Source organism: Brassica rapa, chromosome A07, assembly GCF_000309985.2.
Source record: "Brassica rapa cultivar Chiifu-401-42 chromosome A07, CAAS_Brap_v3.01, whole genome shotgun sequence".
Taxonomy (NCBI): domain Eukaryota; kingdom Viridiplantae; phylum Streptophyta; class Magnoliopsida; order Brassicales; family Brassicaceae; genus Brassica; species Brassica rapa.
In genome coordinates, this window is record NC_024801.2 from 22278941 (window position 1) to 22300496 (window position 21556).

The following is a 21556-nucleotide window of genomic DNA, read 5'->3' on the forward strand; positions in this document are numbered from 1 at the left end:
CTAAATTTGCAAAAAAAAAAAAAAATAACAATAAATTTATTTATAATAAACGACCAGAAAAAAATGACGACCACTCTTATATTTATTTACACAATATATAACAAAATATCATATACAATTTTATAGTTATAAAAAGAGAAACTTATAATTATAAATGTAAAAAAAATATGCAAGAGTGGATGGATCAGAATCTTGTTAAAAACATCAATAGTGAAACATTCAAATTAAAATATTTGAAAACAAGCAAAAAAGGATAGAAAATTGTCTGACTGAAAAGAAAAAAAGAACAGAAGTTTTGTATTGAGTCACATAAGGAGTAAAACAAAAAGAAAAAAAAAACAGAATTTATATTGGACAACAGACTTAAAAAAAAAGTAAAGAGATGTGAGTGAATCTGTAATGCCGGAATATTTTCAAGTTGCAAGCTCTTCCCTTATCTTTTCAAACAATCAACTTTTCTAAGAAACTGTAACTGTTTTTGTACTGATTATTTGGCTATTCTTGTCTCCTCTTCCCACTTCTGTTCCTACGGCTTCTGACCAGCGTGAAGCCATCATCTTCTTCGCCTCCTACATATACATTCTCAGTCTTGCTTCCATCAACAGAACCACTCTGACTCATGCTTCCACATTCACTTCTCCAATCAGACGGATTGCTACTATTATACTCAACTTGCTTTTCCTTTACACGAAGCTTATGCTCCCCAAGCTTGAACTGATTGCTCTTGGCAGCCTTAAGTACACTCTGTACGGATGCAACAGATTCAAAGGCAACAAAGGCAAAGCAACTTCCACTAGCCCTGGAGCTTCTGATTTGAACTCCTTTTCCTTCGAGAGCGCCAAAACGTTTGAACAGTTCATAGACTTGAAGAGGCCTTGCATCCATTGGCAGATTCGACACAAATATGGAAGTCCCTGCAACCAAAAACAACATGAATAAGATATACAAAAATAGACAAAGACAAAAGAGTTGTTTTACAACAATGGATGAACATTTTCTAACCTGGTTCATCAACCATCTTCTGGTCACTCTTCTTTTCAGGTGCTGGAGCTACATGGGGTTTGGGTTGTGCCACGGTACTAGGTTTCTGAACGGGGGCTGCTTTAACTTGGACAGGAGCAGCGTTTCTCAACATGGATAGAACCTGCATTTTCAACATTGATTAATAAGTGTTATAGATGGCCCAAGTAAAATAAAGTCAAATTTGCAAGAATAAAACTCACTATGGAAGCATAAGATATCTTGGCTCCAACAAGAGGAGGAGCAGCTGATGTTTCAGCAACTGGCTCTTTCGGTTTTGGAGCAGTTACAACAGCTTTTTCAGGAGCAACCACCTTCTTAACCTCAGCAGCATTAACAGACTTCTTCTTGGTGGCTTTGTGGACCTGCCCAGTCTTTTTTATCTTTTCAACTGGCTTTGTAACTTGTGGACAAGACTTGGCAAACATACCCTCTTCATCAACAAAACGATGAACGTCATTGGAGACAACATAGTTACGATTCTGACGTGCAAGATAGAACGCTTGGGAAAACTTCCTCTTGAGGTTATCTTTACCAGTCAAGAAACCAATAACCATGATGAGTATTCCACCTCCCGAAGAACTCTGAGTATCAACACTGACCACATCGAATGTGGCACCATCATAGTAAGAGGAACGGTAGTGCTTCTTGATAGCCTGGAACCAAGGATGATAATAAAACAATGTCAAGTCTCTCTCTCCATTAAACATAGACAAAGAGTCTTAACTCCGGTATTTAAGACAATCATCATAACTAGTTTCAGCATAAAGTAATAAATATCTCATGAATCTAATAACATTTTGACATAATAACACCTAATATAAAACGAGAATCGTGAGAAACATTCAAAACGAAGTTGTTTTACCTCGACGGATGAAAAAGACATCATAGTACCATCAGGTCCTGGTCTGGTGACAAGGCTATCAACGCCATAAAACTGATGAGCTGCATGAGTCGCTGTCACCACAAAATGATAGTATTTTTTCACAAAAGCCTCAGAGACTTGGTGAGCATCATAAACACATCCCTCGGCAGCCATATCTGTACACGTCCTGAGAAAAAAAAGGGAGAATACAATTCAGATCAAACAGAAAGAATCAACATTCTAATCCAAAACCCATTATTAAAAATCAAAACTTTTCAATCAGAATGCAAGAAAAAAAGAACAAATCTGAATTTGGATCAAGGGTTTTACAAACCTAGAGATGGAACCAAGGAGAGTCTAGAGAAAAGGAGGAGGCTTTTAGTTGTGATTAGGTTAAAGAAATTTGAGAGATTTGTGAGGAGAAGGCAAGAGAAGAGAGGTGCTTTATATAAGGGTTTAAGAGAGGTTGGCAGAGATTATGTTTCCATAAGGAGAGAACAAAAAAGGAAAGAGAATATTTGTATTCATCAACAAAAAGGGTCGGTTAGCTTTAGAAATGCGGACTTGTGTTCTGATTGGTGGGATGCTTTATGTTTTTTGACCAATATATCATTTTCTTGTTGACCTTATTTATTCTTGCCAAAAGAAATTATTAGTCAAACTTTCTTAAACTATTTAGTTAATGACTTCTAGATTTCTTTCTAATTTATTCTTACTTGCTTGAACTAATAATTAATGGATTTTCAAAGATAGATACAAAATCTTGTGTTCTTATCTAACTATTTGTTTTAGCATAATTTAATTGAAGGTGCAATTCTGAAAATAGCGCCAATGTGAATAATTGTAAATTACTTTAAAAATATGTTTTCGTTCTTTGTTCACAATTTGTCTTGATATTATTATTATTATTTATTTGTTTTGAGTAATTTCTTGACATTATAGTTCTGATATATCTGATACAACAAATTGTATTCTAGTTACAATGGCTCTTACTAGAAGACGAGCCAAATGAGGAAAAGCATTCATCAATAACATGTGACATCAAATCCCTTCTTTAACGTCTAATCCCCATATTTGATGCCCAAATTTCATCTTTATGCTCAGTTACATCTTTGTGTTCATCCACTTGTAATTCGTTTTCGAATTTTCTACAGATCTATAAAATAGTCAATTTAAGAGAATTATGTTAGTAAATCGTAAGCACAGATTAAACAAATGAAAGGAACGTAAGATTGCATTCGGATGCCTTCAAACCGGTTCATGTGTTAATCAAAGAGATCCAACTTCTCCTTCGTGAAGCTTGCTAGCTTGGACCATCAGCTAATCTCAACAAGGAATCGTTTGACACTGGCATCTTTTACTATAAGATTTACCAAAGAGTATGGAATGTTCGAGTTTTAATTGCACTAAATAGCTAACGTTCTATTTAACAATTAACACACATAAACCAAATAAACATGAAACACATTAACATAAACATTTATAAAAACACCAACACATTAAATGAAACATTACAACTGTTCACAAATCGTTGGTTCAACTTAAAAATTTGTAATAATTGGTGATAGTACTTCAAATAAATTATTTTTCATCTAAACTTTGATTATTTGAACAAAACAAATAATAATAATAATAATATGCATGACACGGTTATAATTTTCTTTAAACTCCCAAAATAGCACAATTAATAAACATAACTACAATAATTAATTTATGTAAATCTAATTAAACATAATATGAAAAACTTAAATATATATAAATTAGGTACAAAATTATAGTTTCCGTTAAATAATAATTTAGTCAACAAACAAATATATTTCAAATATCTAACAAATTTTATAATATCTCTATATATTGTTTGGAGATTTACACAGGAACCTTATGGTCTCTTAATATTTTAGTTTTCATATCTAACTATATTAATATTTAATGATGTTTAAAGTTTTTATATCGAATTTGCATATTTAATTAGAATAACATGGTTTTTGTTTTATTAAAATAACATAAATATATGATCATGCTACATTTGGTTATTTTTATATTGTAAAATACCTTTCATATAATAAAGTTTTTATCATAGTAGTCAAACTCTATAGCTTTCAAAATCCGGTAAGACAAGTTATATTATAGTAACATAATAACATATTTAAAAAGTATGAGATTGGTTTCTAAATGGACGAAGGTAAATGAAATGAACCTAAATGAGATGGGTTTGAATGAATCAAAATTTAAACTGGAGGGTAGTTCCTAAACAGAATGGATTAAATTGGTCATGTTTTCCTATTATAACATTCATAACAAAAATATTTGATGTGTTTATTTTTATTTTTACGATGTAAAATATCCGTTAAAGCGTGGGTCAAACTTTAGTTTCACTGTTACAATTCAGCACGGTTGGAAAATAGGAGGCAGAAGTGGTTTCAAACTAGAGGAACCGCCTAAACTTGCACCATGTTTTCAACTACCGAAGTATTGTAACTTGGTTTCACGTTCTAGATATTCCTTTTTCATTCTTTCCTTCAATGTTTTTGTACATAATTATCTTTTGATCAATGGATTTAACATGTTGAAAAAAACAAATCTAACGATAGAAACAACTATGTCAGGTTCTCAATTGCTAAGCAACCATCAAAACAAGTTAACAACGGCATTCTCAAGATATGGTTACATGCCTTTGGATAACAATACTGAATCAATTGACAGAATAAGATGCTCGGAGCTATATATCAGCAATTAAATGGACAGTTAATCTGAGTTAAGACGTACTCGATTTCTAATCTATCTATATATCATTTTTCTTAACTGAATATCGTAAACAATAATATAAAAATTATGAAAACAAAAACATTGCTCTCACGCAACTCCAATTTTGAAAAAATATATATGATAATAACATAATATAAACAGAAGAGGATTACACACAAGAAACATCAAGCAGGTTTGGCCAAAGGAGGAGTGAAGTAACTATTTTATCCTTCGATTATTATAACGATCTTCTCACCTGTATAAATACTGAAGTATCCATTTCCAAAAATAGTACAACACCATCTATCTCTCTTATCCAGTATGCTTCAACTGCTTTAGTAATCTCAAATGGCCCAACAGTCCTCTTCTTCGGTGAAACCAATCGCTATGCTGAAAGATGATCTCGACATCAAAAAATATTCTTTGAGCAATACCATCTGAACATCGTTCAGGACGGTGATCCTGCCAAGACCATCAAGGTCCCACAAGGGTTTGACTATGAGCTGTACAACAGGAACGACATCAATCGAATCTTAGGTGCCAAGGCATGTTGCATTTCCTTCCAAGATTCTGGTTGCCGCTGCTTCGGTTTCTTGGTCTCCAAAAAGAAGTACATCTACACCATTGATGATGATTGCTTCGTAAGTGTCTCTATATCTCGCTCTCATTTGTGGTTTGTTTGTTGATTTCTAACAAGATAATATCTTACGCGTCAAGTTATCAATAATAAGTAATATAAATAAGATATGAAAGATAATGTTGATAAGAAAGGATTGTTATAGTCAATCACCAAAGATATGAAAGGAGTGGTTTGGTTCTGAACTCGTTACATTTCTTCTCCTACCGCTTTTGAATTTAGTTTTTAACTATCTTTTGTAGAAGAAACTACAGTAAGTGTGTGGGCGAAAAAGACCAAGCTACAGTGTTTTTAATCACGTCAGCTTATCAACATTTATTATTTTCGTGCAATCATTTTGGAAACTTTACTATTCCTTGCCTCCGAACACAATGGTGGCTATTCAATTTCTATATATATATTAATAAAAGCGTGGATGAGAGAAGGCGACGTGCTATAAAAAATATGGCCTATACAGGTTTCGAACCTGTGACCTTCGCGTTATTAGCACGACGCTCTAACCAACTGAGCTAATAGGCCTTTGAATGTATGGTTAATTATTATTTATATAAACTACACTTTATATCTTAGTGGTCAGAACTCAGAAGCTTGGATCAGAACTCAGAAGCTTCCAAAGCCTCTTAACCCAGATAAGTAATATACGTATGTATCGACAAACAACTCTTTTTTTTTTTTTTGCAATACTGAGAAGTTTAAATAACAGTATCTTTCCTACATTTCGATTTCGAGTTTAAGGATATATATTCGTTAGCTATATATAAATATGAACAAAAGATTGAGGATGTTGGTTTTTATCTTTTTTTTATATATTGATATTTGTTTTTATATATTTTACATATGTCACCATATAATTTGAATATTGGTTATCTAAATATTTTTAGGTTTCTACACATCATAATCGAATCCGAATCAAAATGAGTAATATAGATTACAACTGAAATACTTTACGAACACTTCCAGCTTACCTCTCAATTCAATGCATGCATTACATATGGTTTAACTTCTTAAATCTATAGATTACCACTGTAAAATCCTATTAAGGAATTTTTTTTTTATTTTGCACTATTGAGAACTTAGTAAGAATATAGAAATTACCAAATTAAATCCTCAAACTAGATCTCGATCCGCGCAACCGCGCGGGTTTTTGTTTTCATTTATTTTTATATAAATATTTTGTTTTCAATTCTAAATTGGTATATATTATAATATATGTATCTATCAATTTTTTAAACATAATAAGTTTACGGTATATTTTTTCATTGAATAGATTGTTTTAAACTTTCACATGTATTTGTATCTTCTTCTATATATATATAATCGGATTATTATTTCATTATTAAAATCGTAACTATATATATAAAGATTAGTAAAATATTTTTTATTGTCATATTCAAAGATATTGTAACATTTTGCAAATTTAGAAAGTTTTTAAAAAATTAAATTTTTTGATTCATAGATTTATATTATCGAGTAAATAATTAAACATTTAGTTTTTGTTTAATTTTTAAAATAAACTATATAATTTAAAATTTGTTTTCATTGGTTTAAGGTAGTAAAGATTAATCATTGTTAGATAATATGATTTTTGTTATTTAAAAAAAATCTTTATAATTTTAAAAGTTAACATCGACAAATATTTAAATATTTAACATATGGAAGTATAGTATTACAACATTAAATTATATCTATTTAATTTATACTATCTATAAATCCAATGGACCATGTATTCTTTAAATTCAATTATTGATAGCCCAATAAAATTTTTTGGTAGGCCCAAAATTTAAATGATAAGATTAAAGATTAAATGTAACATGACTTTATAGAAATATGTCTATTAGATCCATTTAAAAAAATCACACATGAATTAAGGTTGTGACTTCTGTTTTAATATATAAGATGAAATTCTCTAATTGTATAACAAAATTATCAAATATAACAGAAGAACACATAAATTAAAGCTTGAGTTATAAGGAAAAAGGAAGATTCAAGATGAAGAATATAATAGAGAGGACCAATATTGATTTTGATCTGATATGGGTTCAACATCAAAATCTATATTCAGTATAAATAGTTAAATATAATGACCATTTTATTAAAAAGAGTTATATTGAATAAGAAAGGTTACTTAGATATAAGGACCATTTTTATTAAAAAGAGTTATATTGAATCAAGAGTTTTATTTCAGCATTTGATCCCTATATACTTCTGCTATTTGTTATTTTTATATTCGATTGAATATACACTAACATGTATATCTTTTTCTTTCTTGAACAACATAATATGTTTCAGTATAAAAAACTGATAAGAAGATGTCAAAGGTTAAAATTTTCTTCTACACAAATTTCACCAAAACTTAACATCTATGGTACAAGAATTGTTACATCTGTTTAGCAATAAAGGTTTAACGTTTAATTTTTGTTTTTCAGAATTGAGAATTTTTAAAAGATACATATACATGTATTATATATAGAATGGTGGGGATAAAGGGTATTGATGTGTACATTAATTGGACATTTGATGTGGCTGGATTGGACCCCCACCTTGCTCTCTGATAGAGACCTAACTAAGACAGCTTTGCTCTTCATTCATTTCTTCTCGAGAATTTGAGTTGCTACCTCATTATCTCCTTTCTTATTGTCATTGTCCGGTCTACATAATTGAATTAACTGAATATAACGTATCACAACAAGCACTCTATACCTTTTTAAACAACAGAGATTGAAAATTCAATATCATCCGTGCGTTAAACTATAGCTTCTGAGAAATTTGTGGTAACAGTAGATAACTCTTGAGTTTAAACCAATTTATTTAGACCTTGAATACACTCACCTACAAAATTCACTTGTTTTCAAATTCTTCAAAATTAGGAACAAGTTCAATGAAACATTGTTTTTAATTGGTCTCTAATTTAAAAAAAAAACTTATGCATATATGTATAAATATAGGTTTTAAAGTCTCTAAAATACTGTTTAAAACTAATTACACTAAATGTTTATAACTTGTTAGATCTCAAAACAGATTTTGATTACTAAAACAGAAATTAACATGGATAGAATTTTTTTAAATTATCATCGAAAGATCCTCCTCGAATAACAATTTCCTAAAATTCATATAAAATCTTGTGTCACCGTGTGATTCAAAGAAACTTCACAACAAATATCACTCATCGAAGACAATTCGTGGGATCTGCTTTAAAGCGACTGTTAAGCTTTTCTGGTTCTAACTTTCAAAACCATTTTGAATGTATGACTACTATATTGGAGATAAAGATAGATATTACCCCCTTTCTAAGAAAGCTAAATTGTTTTCTAGTATTTGGAATAGAAGATACGGTTTAGTGGAGATATTGTATACAATGTAGTACACTATGCATAATGAAGTAAAGAGTAGAAATGTATACTAAATGGGAGAAAAGAAGGGTGGAAATGTAACAAAGGCGAAGATAATGTAATATTATTGGGACGTTGTCCTCAAGGCCACGAGCTTAGATTCTTTTAGTTTTGCTCGATTTGTTATGTTTCTACTTTTCCTTTTGTTGCTTACTACTTTTGCTCATCATCTCCATATACATTATCATACATATAGTATACTAATCATCAAATGGAGTTCTCTATTCTCTCTGTCCTGTGTAGCATTTCAAATCTCAAGACGTACATGTTTAAATTTAGGAGTTATTTTTGGGTTCACCCTCTAAGTTAAACTCGTAGATTTACCAACCGATATGATTTTGTTATTTCATATTCAATATCTTATTAAAAAAAATATTGTCAATTTATATTATAGTTTAAAATAAAAAACTAAACATAAAATAAAAAACAGTAATAGTTACAAAAAAAATCTTTAAAAAAAATATTTTTAATGTTGTCAGCAAAACACTAAACTCTAAACCTTTGGATAAACCCTAAACATTTAGATAAACCCTAAATATTTGGATAAACCCTAAATTTTTGGGTAAATCCTAAACTCTTGGATAAATCTTAAACCCAAGGATTTATGGTTTATTGTTTTGTTGACGACGTTTAAAATATTTTTTTTTAAATAACTTTTTTTTGGTAACTACTATTATTTTTATTTATTTTTTATCTTTTTATTTTAAAAACATAATATAACTTGATAATATTTTTTTTTAAAAAATATAGAATATGAAATAACAAAATTATATTGGTTGGTGAACCTATTTTATCCGAACCGAAGAATAATTCTAAATTTAGTTATATAACTACCATCATTTCAGTGTATATGGTCACAGCATGCCTGATTTAATATATCTTCCATGAAGAAAATATATATATGAAATCTACAAATTTGATTAAATACTACCACTAAGGAAAATAATTTATTGATATCAAGTAAATTGATCATCATTTTCGATTTATTTAGATCGTATACGGTAAGATCTACAGTGTAATTAGAACTACACCATACGCATTACACCACGCTTCACATCATAATTATTCGTCTTGGTCCCTGTTGTTCCTTAAACCCTGCGTATAAATCCGTGAACGCAATACATTACACAATTGTCAATTGATTCTCAACTTCACCATAACATCTATTGCTAAAGAAAAGGTCTATTTGTACTTCACTGTTACCGCTGAACATTAAATATAAACAAATTTAATAAAACTGTCTAAAACAAAGGGTTCACACTTTATTCCAAATAGAAGAGTTCATTTAAAAAGAAGATGATTAGATATTTTCGTTGGTCCAGATTTCGTTTCGTATATCTACAGAGAAATCTCCGCCGTCAATGCAAAGCGGAGGTGACACTTGGGATGGTCCAGTGGTCCGTACTATGTTACTTCTCGCTCACAAGACGTCGATAATCAAACTTTTATATTATATATTTCATTTTAGAAACGTGGGCCTGACATCCAGTATACAATATACCAATGAGATGTCGACACGAATCCTTAAGAAAACCACACTGGTTTTGAAAACAAGAAAAAACCAGTTTTAGATTTTCCCTAAAACCGCTATTACCCAAATTCTCCATAAATAAAGAGAGAAAGAAAGATCCCGAGACTCAAACACAAGTCTATATTATAAAGGAAAGAAAGAAAAACTTTCCTAATTGGATCATACCAAAGTCTGAGCTCTTCTTTATCTCTCTTCTTGTAGTTTCTTGTTTTGTTTGGTTCTTTTAGAGGAAATTGTTCCTTTAAAAGGGATAAAAATGGGAAGGGGTAGGGTTCAGTTGAAGAGGATAGAGAACAAGATCAATAGACAAGTGACATTCTCGAAAAGAAGAGCTGGTCTTATGAAGAAAGCTCATGAGATCTCTGTTCTGTGTGATGCTGAAGTTGCGCTTGTTGTCTTCTCCCATAAGGGGAAACTCTTTGAATACTCCACTGATTCTTGGTAACTTTCTCATTTAAGAAACAAAAATATGTTTAATTACTTCATTTGTCTCACGTTTTTTCTTAAGTTGACTACTTGATTTACCCTAATTAGTAACTACTGTTCTTATTTAGGTATTTTCTAGGGGTTTCATTTGATTTGGATTATTAGTAGTTAGATATCTTTACTGAATCTGTTAATATACCGTCAGAAAAATGTTTATTACCTACATCTGTATTAGCTAGAAAATTAAAAGTTATATACGGACTGGAGTGAATTTAACCCTAGAACATTAACTATTTTATAGTATCGGTCTGGATATATGTGTGTGGGTGTATATACACCATCATGAATTGTTTTGTTTTCCTAGATATGTCTTAAGAATTTTGAAACCTAATTTTGAATTAGAGCCAAGGTAAGAAATTAAAAAACTGTCAATTTAAAGAAACTGCTTAATTTCTCTTGTTTCTTAGCTAGGAACTCAAGCATTGAAAATAATGTTGCTTTAATAAAATAAAATTGCAAATGGTCTATTATTGTAGATAAGCCAAAAATGTAATGAGAAGCAACAAAAATACTGCTAATTTATAAGATTTCAAAGTTAAATTGGGATTATATAAACGGATTAGTGTTTAATTTTTGAGCTAGGGGTTTTCCAGCCCTAAGATCATTGTGAATCGTTTGATCTCCCAGTTGTGTTTTCCAAAATACTGCAAACCTAAGACAATGAAATATTTAATTTCCGTCGGCTTCGACAAGTATTAACTCATAATCTTAAACACTGTAGTATTAAACGTAGTTGCTTCTGTTTTATAAGATTTTACAAATTGAAACGCTGGAAATAAGGATGTCAAATCTGAGTAGGGGTTTTTTGACCTCTGGGGATCCACGAAAAGAACCAATTTTATCCTATGTTCGGCTTCTTACCGATGGTCAAACTTAATCCAACAGCCAACAGCTGTTCTTTCTTTAAAAAGCATTATTCGTATTCTGTACAAAATGAAATTAGTGATTTGATCAGATTATAATATTTTTTTATAATGTGTAATTTCTAACAAGATTTCCTGTACACAATTATAACAATTTTAAGGAAACCGCAGTTACAACTCTAAGCTAGAGGTATAGGGTCATATCTTGGTTCACTGTTTTGCTATATTATAGATCTCTTACAGGATTTGATCTAGGAAATCTTGGTTTTAAGGGATAAAACCATCATTAAGACCTAGCTAGATCTACCCTAAAATTAATGTCATGGTAACTCGACCTCATCCTAAGCTTGTATTTACATGATCTTTTGCTTGTTTTACACAGTGTATACTCTATATATAAAATATGATCATAAATTGTTGATGATAAGAAGCTAGCCCTAATTCTGTGAATTGAACAGTATGGAGAAGATACTTGAACGCTATGAGAGATACTCTTACGCCGAGAGACAGCTTATAGCACCTGAGTCCGACTCCAATGTAAACCAATTTCTCTCCATTAACTTATATAAATTAAATATTATTTCAGTATTAGTGATATATATATATATATATATATACTTATCTGTATTAAACTTGTGAGATATAGACGAACTGGTCGATGGAGTATAATAGGCTCAAGGCTAAGATTGAGCTTTTGGAGAGAAACCAGAGGTACATTTTCATTCATCATATATATATATATATATATATATGACATATCAAACTGGTAGGATTAATGTTAGTTAAAAATGCATGATTTTAAAAAAATGCATCTATATTATTAAAACTGAAGTACACATTAGAGTTGTTTGGAAACAAGTATAGCAATTTAAATCAAATTGTTTGGAAACATGAATAAAGCATGAACCAAATCGAAATGAATGGAATTACAATTTTGGTTCTTGGCCCGTTTGTCTCCTAAACCAACTGGTTTAGTTAACCATACAATTTTGAAAAACACGCTCATAAAATAGAAATTTTAGATATGGACACAATAATTAGCTAACTAACATGTCTATGTAAAAATCGCAAAGTTAATAGCAAGAATCTCTCGTGCAATCTTAGCAACAGATCTTAGCAACAGAATATTACTCCTACCTAATTATTTCATCCTAAACTTTCTTCTCACGTTTTTTGTTCTCCAAGGTAGATATTTTTTGGCTCTCTTATCTCATGATTTCCTTAAAACTTGTCGGATGCCTTCATAATTATTTACAATAATCTGCACGAACAAATAAAATAATATTTATCTTATTAAAATATAAGTACTTTTGAAAATTATTTAGAAGCATAAATAACATTTTTAAAAATATATATAATATTGTTTGGAATAGCAGTATATTAAAAAAAAGTATTAATGGGCTTATGTGAATTCTATTATATTACGAGAAACTATATATTTAGACTATCTTTAAAATATACGAAAATGGTCTAATCTAATAACCTAAAACATCTTTTGTCTAAAATAAATTTTATATACATATTTTAAATCAAAAATTGATTCAAAAATATACATATATTCAAAAATTGATTTTTACTAAAATGTTTTCCAACAACCATTATCAAAAAAATGTTTTCAATATATATAAGAAAAATATAATACAAAGCTCAATTTCAAACACCATCTTAAATAATAGTTTTTATATTTCACATTAAGTTTTAAAAGTATAATTTATATGATTATTTATGTGATGATATATTTAAAATATTATTAATTATATGATTACTTATATGATGATATGTATAAAATACGATTAATTATATGAGGATACATATATGATATATAATAGTGACTAGGGATGGGTGTTACGATACTCATTCGGTTCGGTCGGGTCTCTTTGGATTTCAGATTTTTGGGGTCAAAGACTTTAGTCCCATTTGGATATTTCTAAATTTTGATTCGGGTTCGGTTTGAATCTTTGCAGATTAGGTTCAGATTCAGATAACTCATTTAAATGATTTTTAAAATTTTAAAATTCATTATATACTTTAAATTTCTCAAAATCTATAAATAAAATAATATATTACATATAAATTTGAATAACACCTGTCAGGATACCTAAACTTAACATATAAATTGGTTTGGTTTAAATATTTAGATAGAGAATTAATTATTATTTTAAGTATTTTTAGTATTTTGAGTATACTTTAACGATTTTAGATGTTTACTTTTGACAATTTGTATATATTTTCAAGTATTTAAACCAACTTAAAAGTATATTTTATATTCTGGATGTTTTTATATACATTAAATCTATAAACAATTAATATATATAAGTATATAAATCTATTTCGGATATATTCGGATACCCGAAATATTTTAGTTTGGATCAGATTCGGTTTCAGTTCTCTAAATACTAAAATTTTGAATAATTCAGATATTTAATCAATTTCGGTTCAGATTTGATACTACTTTTTTAGATCGGATCGGTTTTTTGGATTCAGGTTTTTTGCACAATCCTAATAGTGACATGAAAAAACAAACAGTAACATATTTTTGAAAAATACACCCGCGCGGGCGCGCGGGTCAAAGTCTAGTGATTACTTATAATACAAAAAATGATGCATTTAAATAACAAAAAATGCATCGATGCTCTATTGAAATTTAGGCACTATCTTGGGGAAGACTTGCAAGCAATGAGCTCTAAGGAGCTCCAGAATCTAGAGCAACAGCTTGATACTGCTCTTAAGCACATCCGCTCTAGAAAAGTATGAATTCTCCTATTTCTTTAACATGTATACAACTTAAAAACATATTATTTGCTTATTCAAATACATATATATGAAATAGTATATATGTGATTTTATTGGTTGGATATGAAAAAATCACGTCGATTAGAATGTTTGAATTTTTAAAGAATTAGTATATAAGAGTACGATTAGTCGATGTAATGGTACGTTTATGCAGAACCAACTTATGTACGACTCCATCAATGAGCTCCAAAGAAAGGTATGTAAAAACCATATCAAATTGAAGTTCACATAGAATAACTGCGTGTAAGAATCCTATAGGGGAGCTAACAATCGTGCCGTTTTGGAAATGACAGGAGAAAGCCATACAGGAACAAAACAGCATGCTTTCCAAGCAGGTGCCATTTGTCATTATTTTTATTTCGTCAAAATGTTTTCTATTGTAGTACTGTTAGCTTCCACTGTTCTACTCCACACTACAAGCCAAGCTATACCTACGGCTACGAGATCTTTCCATATTTCTCCACTTAGCTTCGACACCACTATAACTAAAATATAGATAAAAATATCATTTTTATAGTCTATGATTGATATACTCGTCAGCCACTACGTAGATGGGTATTGCCCGTTTAGTTTTAAGGTTCTTTTCCGGATTGAAAATATTTGAACTTGAAAAGTCGTCTCATATCATTCTACTTTCTTCGTCTCTATATAGGGTATGTGAATATAGACACTATTCTTATTTAAAAAAAAATTGGGCTACTTTGGCAACAGAAGGAAAAATTGTTTGAGAAGATATATATTTAAGACATGTATACGAGTTTATTACATGACGCAAGGAATTATTCGTAACCAAATTAAAGATCTAAACACAACTACATTTGATGCTATTTATATGTATATCTATTTAGAGGTCGTGGCTTTGAAAATTGATGATGATATAGTATGGTATAAGTTGGTAACAAACTGGTGTGTGAATTGTGAAATTAAAACGTGTCAGATTAAGGAGAGGGAAAAGGTTCTTAGGGCGCAACAAGAGCAATGGGACGAGCAGAACCATGGCCATAATATGCCTCCGCCTCCACCCCCCCAGCAGCATCAAATCCAGCATCCTTACATGCTCTCTCATCAGCCATCTCCTTTTCTCAACATGGGGTAGTTAAAAATTCGTTCCTCTTACTTTCATGTACATATGTGTTATATATACAAGATAGTTAGGTGTTATAAGTCCAGTGAGTTAGGTTGTTTTAGTGATGGTTAGACGTCTAAATTGTGAATTATAAGTACTAAGATTTTTCATGTATATATTAACGTATAGATCATCAATCCAGTTGAACCAAAAAAAAGATCATCAATCCAATGGTCGTCAAAAAAACAGACTTATATTTTTGGGAAAAGTAGATGGAATGGCTGCTAAAAGCCTAAGAAACCTTTGGGATCAGGTCGTTTTTCTTAGTTGTTCAAATTAAAACTTGAGGTAGTTAGATAAATAAACTATCTTTGATATGGGCCTTTACCAATTTCACTACAAAACATGTGATATTTTCAGCACCTATGTAGATAATTTTGTAAGCTATATCATGTGCATATGAATGTGAATGCAGGGGGCTGTATCAAGAAGAAGATCAAATGACAATGAGGAGGAACGATCTCGATCTGTCTCTTGAACCCGTTTACAACTGCAACCTTGGCTGCTTTGCCGCATGAAGAAGATCAATTGACAATGAGGAGGAACGATCTCGATCTGTCTCTTGAACCCGTTTACAACTGCAACCTTGGCTGCTTTGCCGCATGAAGCAATTCAATAATAATATTTATAATCATCAATAATAAAACAATATGAGCTACATATATATTTTGGCGAGCCCTTTTTATCCAACTAATTAATATATGTGGGCAAGCTCCATGTTCATATAATTAGCAAGTTCCTATTTTGTCTCTTTTTATATATCTTTCTCAAGTTATTTTGCTTCAGTATGTGGCAAAATTGTAATATATTTCAATATCTGAATCCCCTATATATTAATTGAGGAACATTTGAAAAGATGTAACCTCAATTTTGTATTAATTAAAAGAGGCCCCAATGCATAGGTGGCACTCAATTAGGTAGTCAATTACATTCAATTGAAAAATAAGTAGGTCCACATTCGATTTTTATATGTTGTTAGATACATAAGTTGGTCAAACTATATGATATAATGATATGATATTTTCTTTCCTTAAATAAAACCTACGGAATTACCATAAATGACTAATATATATATCACAATTAATGATTTTAATAATAAAGATTTGATAACAATTTATATCCCCTCCATCATTTTTTGTTTAATTTTATATTATTAAAATAAATTAAACAATCAAATTAGCTATAAAAATAAAATTTAGATTTTTTCGTATATGTTATATTTTGAATTTTTAAAAACGACAATAAATGACTAAAACTATTAAAATTATTATGTTAAAGATTAATGATCAATGGTTTAACATTTTTATTATAAGAAGATACACATGATTTTAAAACCATATGAGTAAAAAATATCATTTAATAATAAAATAAATATATATATATAGATTTTTTTTTGTCAACTATATATATAGATTAAACACTATATACCATAAGATTACATAAATATTTTAATATCAAAACTTTCAATGAATTTTCAAGAACATTTATAAATTATAAACTTATTAAAGATTTCAGATTAAAAATTTTGTTATCGATGATTTAAATATTTTGTTATAAAACGATATGAATGATCATAGAACCGTATGATTATAAATTCTTATTTAATAAATAAATATACAAAATATACTATTCTTAAAAAAAATAGGTTGCTCCATCTTAACTTATATTACACTTTTTATTAAACTAACTATCGAATTGATAAATAATGTACCAAAAAATGTTTTGCACTTTCCTTAAATAAAAGCTACGAAATTACCTAATATGATTAACGTATATGTGAAAATTAATTATTATGAATAATAAATATTTGATAACAATTTTTGTATCTTAGTTATTTTTTTAATTTTATATTATTAAAATATATTTAAAAATCACATTAAATATATAATAAAAACATTTATATTTTTTTCTTATATATTATATTTTGAATTTTTCAAAACGTCTATAAATTATTAGAAATTTGAAGATTCCCACTCTGAAAATTTTGTGATCAATAGATTATTTTTTTGTCATAATAAGTTACAAATGATCATAAAATTGTATTAATATGAACTTTTATTTAATATTATAATAAGATACACATGATTTTAAAACCATATGAGTAAAAAATATAATTTAATAATAAAACATATATATATATATATATATATATTATACTATATACCATAAGATTGCATAAATATTTTAATATTAAAACTTTCAATAAATTTTCAAAAACATTTATAAATTATAAACTTATTAAAGATTTCACATTGAAAATTTTGTTATCGATGATTTAAATATTCAGTTATAAAATGATATGAATGATCATAGAACTGTATGATTATAAATTCTCATTTAATAAATGACTATATAAAATATACTATTCTTAGAAAAATATGTTGGTCCATCTTAACTTACATTATATTTTTTATTAAACTAACTATCGAATTGATAAATAATCTACCAAATATTTTTTTGCACTTTCCTTAATTAGGAGCTACGAAATTACCTAATATGATTAACGTATATATGAAAATTAATTATTATGAATAATAAATATTTGATAACAATTTTTGTATCTTAGTTCTTTTTTTTTTAATTTTATATTATTGAAAGATATTAATAAATCACATTAAATATATAATAAAAACATTTATATTTTTTCTTATATGTTATATTTTGAATTTTTCAAAACGTCTATATATTATTAGAAATTTGAATATTTCCACTCTGAAAATTTTGTGATCAATAGATTATTTTTTTTGTTATAATAAGTTACAAATGATCATAAAATATAACGCATATGAATTTTTATTTAATAAATATTCAAACTAAATAATATATATATATAAATACTAATGATTTAAAGCAACAAGATTGGCTGATCAATTTAGTCGTCCAGTTGAAATCTTTCAAAAGTATGTGAAAGAGTAAAGTCAAAGTAAATGTGGATTTAGAATAGTAGTTATATTTTACTAACCGAAATACCGAAAAAAAACGAACCGAACCGAAACCAACCCGATATCCGGATTGAACACCCCTAATCCAAATGAAGCCAAACTATTGTTTCATTCTCCAAAATATAATACAAATGATAACTTAATTCCGCGCAAGGCGCGGATCTTATCCTAGTTTATATTATTGAACCTTCTAATAAATCAGTGTCCAAACTGAACAAATAAGTCTCACCCGTGTCTACCAAACTGAATCTTCAGTTACCTTTCTTTAGGATCTTTTATATTGTAGGTCTCTTGAACTAAAGAATCGCAACAGCTTTAGTTATCAAATTAATCTAATGCTTAAAATTATTGAAATTTTTATATCACACAAAAATAGCTTATCATTTTTCCAAATTACAAGCCAAAAAGAATCTGGCCGAAGTCTTCTAAAATCTATAAAAAGTTAGTTACAACATAAATTAAGAAAGAATTGGTGATGAAGGAATTTTTTTGCCAAGAATCTAAGGATATCTCTTATAGTTAGTCCACCTGCTCTGTAATTTCATCCTCCAAGAAAAGCATTGTCTGTTAAAATCACAAAACATACATCAAAAGATAGATATAACCGACATATATGTGTTAATAAAATACATATAGAGATGAAAGAAACCTTGGAACAAAAGGGACAAGCTGCACTTCTCTCCATCCATTCATAGATGCAGGCAAGGTGAAAGATATGTCCACATTGTAAAACTGTTTTCGGATTATCCTCAGCGTACTCTGTCTCCAATGACAATAGTAATGAGTTAACACACACAAATCTTTAGACATAAATAAATAGCTTTTTTTTGTAGAGTTACTAGTTTTACCATAGAAACATGTCGGACAAACGTCTTCTTCTTTGTTGGCGACAGAGGAAAATTCCCTTCTTTCCAGGTTTCGAGATAGTTGCTCGTACTGAATCAACACGAAGTTGTTAGAGTTTGATTAGTTCTGCAATTTCTATAAGTTTTCTGGGAGAAAAAAATAATGAAACTATAAAAGGAAAGTAGGTTTTATAATGTGGGCGTTACCTTGAGGGGAAAGATATTCATTATTGGGTGGCTGAAGGCTGTGATTCTGGGTACGTTTCGAGACTCATTACCTTGCTCCGGAACACGAAGACAGCAAAGTAAAATACCCATTGATCTGATTTGGGTTATTCACCTAGGTCAACTAATATGGGAGAAAAACAGAGGAACAGAAGAAGATTGATCAATGTTTTTCTTTCTGTTCTTGTATCTTTGGATCGATCTGAGAGAGAAATAAAAATCAATTAAGCAGGAGAAAAAGCAACAAACTTAGGGAGCTTTGGTCCGTAATTGCAGCGATGTAGATTCTTTGGAGAGCTGCACAAGGCAACGTGGAGATTTTGTGGGATATTATTTTTATTAAAAAGTGTTTTGGAATTTTGACTGCTTTTTGGAATGTACTTTTTTTTTTTCGTTCTCCAGTTTATAAACTCCAGTTACCGCTTTTTATTATTATATGAAAAAAGTTAAAAGTTAAACTAGTCGAAGAGTTAATTTTTATTTCTTTAAAAATATCTTTATATATTAAAACAGAAGTCACAACTTTGATTTATGTGTGATTTTTTTAAAAATGGACCTAATGGACCTATTCATAGAAATTCATACTACATTTTAGTTCAGACTAATAATAAATAGAATTTTTAAAATATTTTAATCATAATATCTTTTGATATCTTTTCATTTTAAATATAAATATATTTATTTTAAAATTCTAACAAATCTGTTTAGAAAGATTTTTACAAGTTCTTCATTTTCGAAATTATATTTAAATATTTCCACTAATTTCAAAATTAGTTTAAAATATTATTATACATTAATATATTCAGTTATATAAAATGAAAAATAAAAAAAATCTATAATATTTTATTTATTATATAATCATAATCAATCATATTAAAATAAAATTATTATATTGAGCTAAATATAATAAAATTGTATTAAACTTATATATTTATATATTTTATTTTCGTAATTATAAAATATTTATGTTCAAAAATAAAATCTAATATGTTGGTAAGATGGGTTAACATTATCAAACTATATAATACATGTATTTCTTTAAAGTTAATAATGTAAAATCTTTGTAACTACTTTAATCATAATATATTTTCATTTTAAATATAATATATATTTATATAATATATTTTAAAAATTCCAATAAATCTGTGTAAAAATATTTAAACAATAACTTAATGTATTTTAAGTTATCGTTTAGAAATAAAAATAAATAAATTATATCCTATTTTATCTACTTTTATAGTCATGATCATGTTAAAATATAATTATTATACTAAAACAAATATGATAAGATTATATTCAATTGATAAATTTATAAATTTTATTTTCATAAATATAAACTATTTATTTAAAATATAATATGATGATAGAACGGCTTAAAATTAACAAACTATATAATACATGTCTAAAAATTAACATATCTTACACTTTTATATATACAATAATAAATTATCTAAAACGAATAAGCATAAAAATATTGGTAAAAAGAAATCCAGTTTTGAAATACAGGTCAGAATTTAGCATAAATTAAATACAAAATATTTTTTTAAATATATTTTCTCATAAATATTTTAATTTGCTTAATAACTAAATGCAAATACAATAAGATAAATATATAATAAGAAGTGGCAAATACATAAGGTTTAAACAATTAATTAATTATAACATGTAAATTATAAAATTATTGTATTTGAAATAGTTATATAAATATTTAAGTATATGATTAACATTAAAAATATATATCACTTATGTTCTAAAACAATAATTTATGTATAGAAAAGTGAAAACAAACATCCGTGCGGTTGCACGGGTCAAAATCTAGTTTTGTTATTAATTTGTAAACAGTATAAAATTCACACGGGAAGGGAATATATTAATCGATTAGAAAAGGAAAGATGATTATGGTGGTTATTTAATTTAGAAAAGGAAAGATAGGAACCCACATCTTTTTTTCATTGAGATAATAACCCATCTCTATTATGCCAAATCCATTTTAACTACAAATTTACTTTTTGCTCAGGATGGAGGATATAAAAAGCTGGCTACCTAAAATAATCAACAAATTTTCTTATTTGAAAAGCACACCAAGTGT

General features: G+C 28.4%; 3 protein-coding genes and 1 non-coding gene across 5 annotated transcripts; 1 reads left to right on the top strand and 3 right to left on the bottom strand.

The window, feature by feature from the left end:
- Nucleotides 1-211: 211 nt before the first annotated feature.
- Nucleotides 212-6564, bottom strand: LOC103830936 (nuclear transport factor 2). The gene is made up of 5 exons (XM_009106760.2): nt 2220-6564; nt 1886-2072; nt 1224-1676; nt 1003-1144; nt 212-914 (listed from the first exon to the last, which is right to left on the bottom strand). The coding sequence occupies exons 2-5, from the start codon at nt 2057-2059 to the stop codon at nt 496-498; spliced, it is 1188 nt and encodes a 395-aa protein (XP_009105008.1). The 5' UTR covers nt 2060-2072; nt 2220-6564; the 3' UTR covers nt 212-495.
- Nucleotides 5713-5786, bottom strand: TRNAI-AAU. Its single transcript has one exon. It is a non-coding gene; the product is annotated as a tRNA-Ile (tRNA).
- Nucleotides 6565-9362: 2798 nt separating the features above from the next.
- On the top strand, nt 9363-16300 carry LOC103830938 (floral homeotic protein APETALA 1 A). The gene is made up of 8 exons (XM_009106762.3): nt 9363-10628; nt 11995-12073; nt 12183-12247; nt 14185-14284; nt 14484-14525; nt 14623-14664; nt 15267-15421; nt 15871-16300. The coding sequence occupies exons 1-8, from the start codon at nt 10444-10446 to the stop codon at nt 15971-15973; spliced, it is 771 nt and encodes a 256-aa protein (XP_009105010.1). The 5' UTR covers nt 9363-10443; the 3' UTR covers nt 15974-16300.
- A 2419-nt stretch (nt 16301-18719) lies between these two features.
- Nucleotides 18720-20100, bottom strand: LOC103830939 (E3 ubiquitin-protein ligase AIRP1). Of its 2 annotated transcripts, XM_009106764.3 has the most exons (4): nt 19450-20089; nt 19246-19333; nt 19047-19156; nt 18720-18961 (listed from the first exon to the last, which is right to left on the bottom strand). In XM_009106764.3, exons 1-4 carry the CDS (start codon nt 19558-19560, stop codon nt 18917-18919), a joined length of 354 nt encoding a protein of 117 aa, XP_009105012.1. In that variant the 5' UTR covers nt 19561-20089; the 3' UTR covers nt 18720-18916. The 2 variants fall into 2 exon arrangements, with proteins under 2 accessions (XP_009105012.1, XP_033132160.1); XM_033276269.1 differs by having other exon boundaries at nt 19047-19333; nt 19450-20100.
- Nucleotides 20101-21556: the final 1456 nt, after the last annotated feature.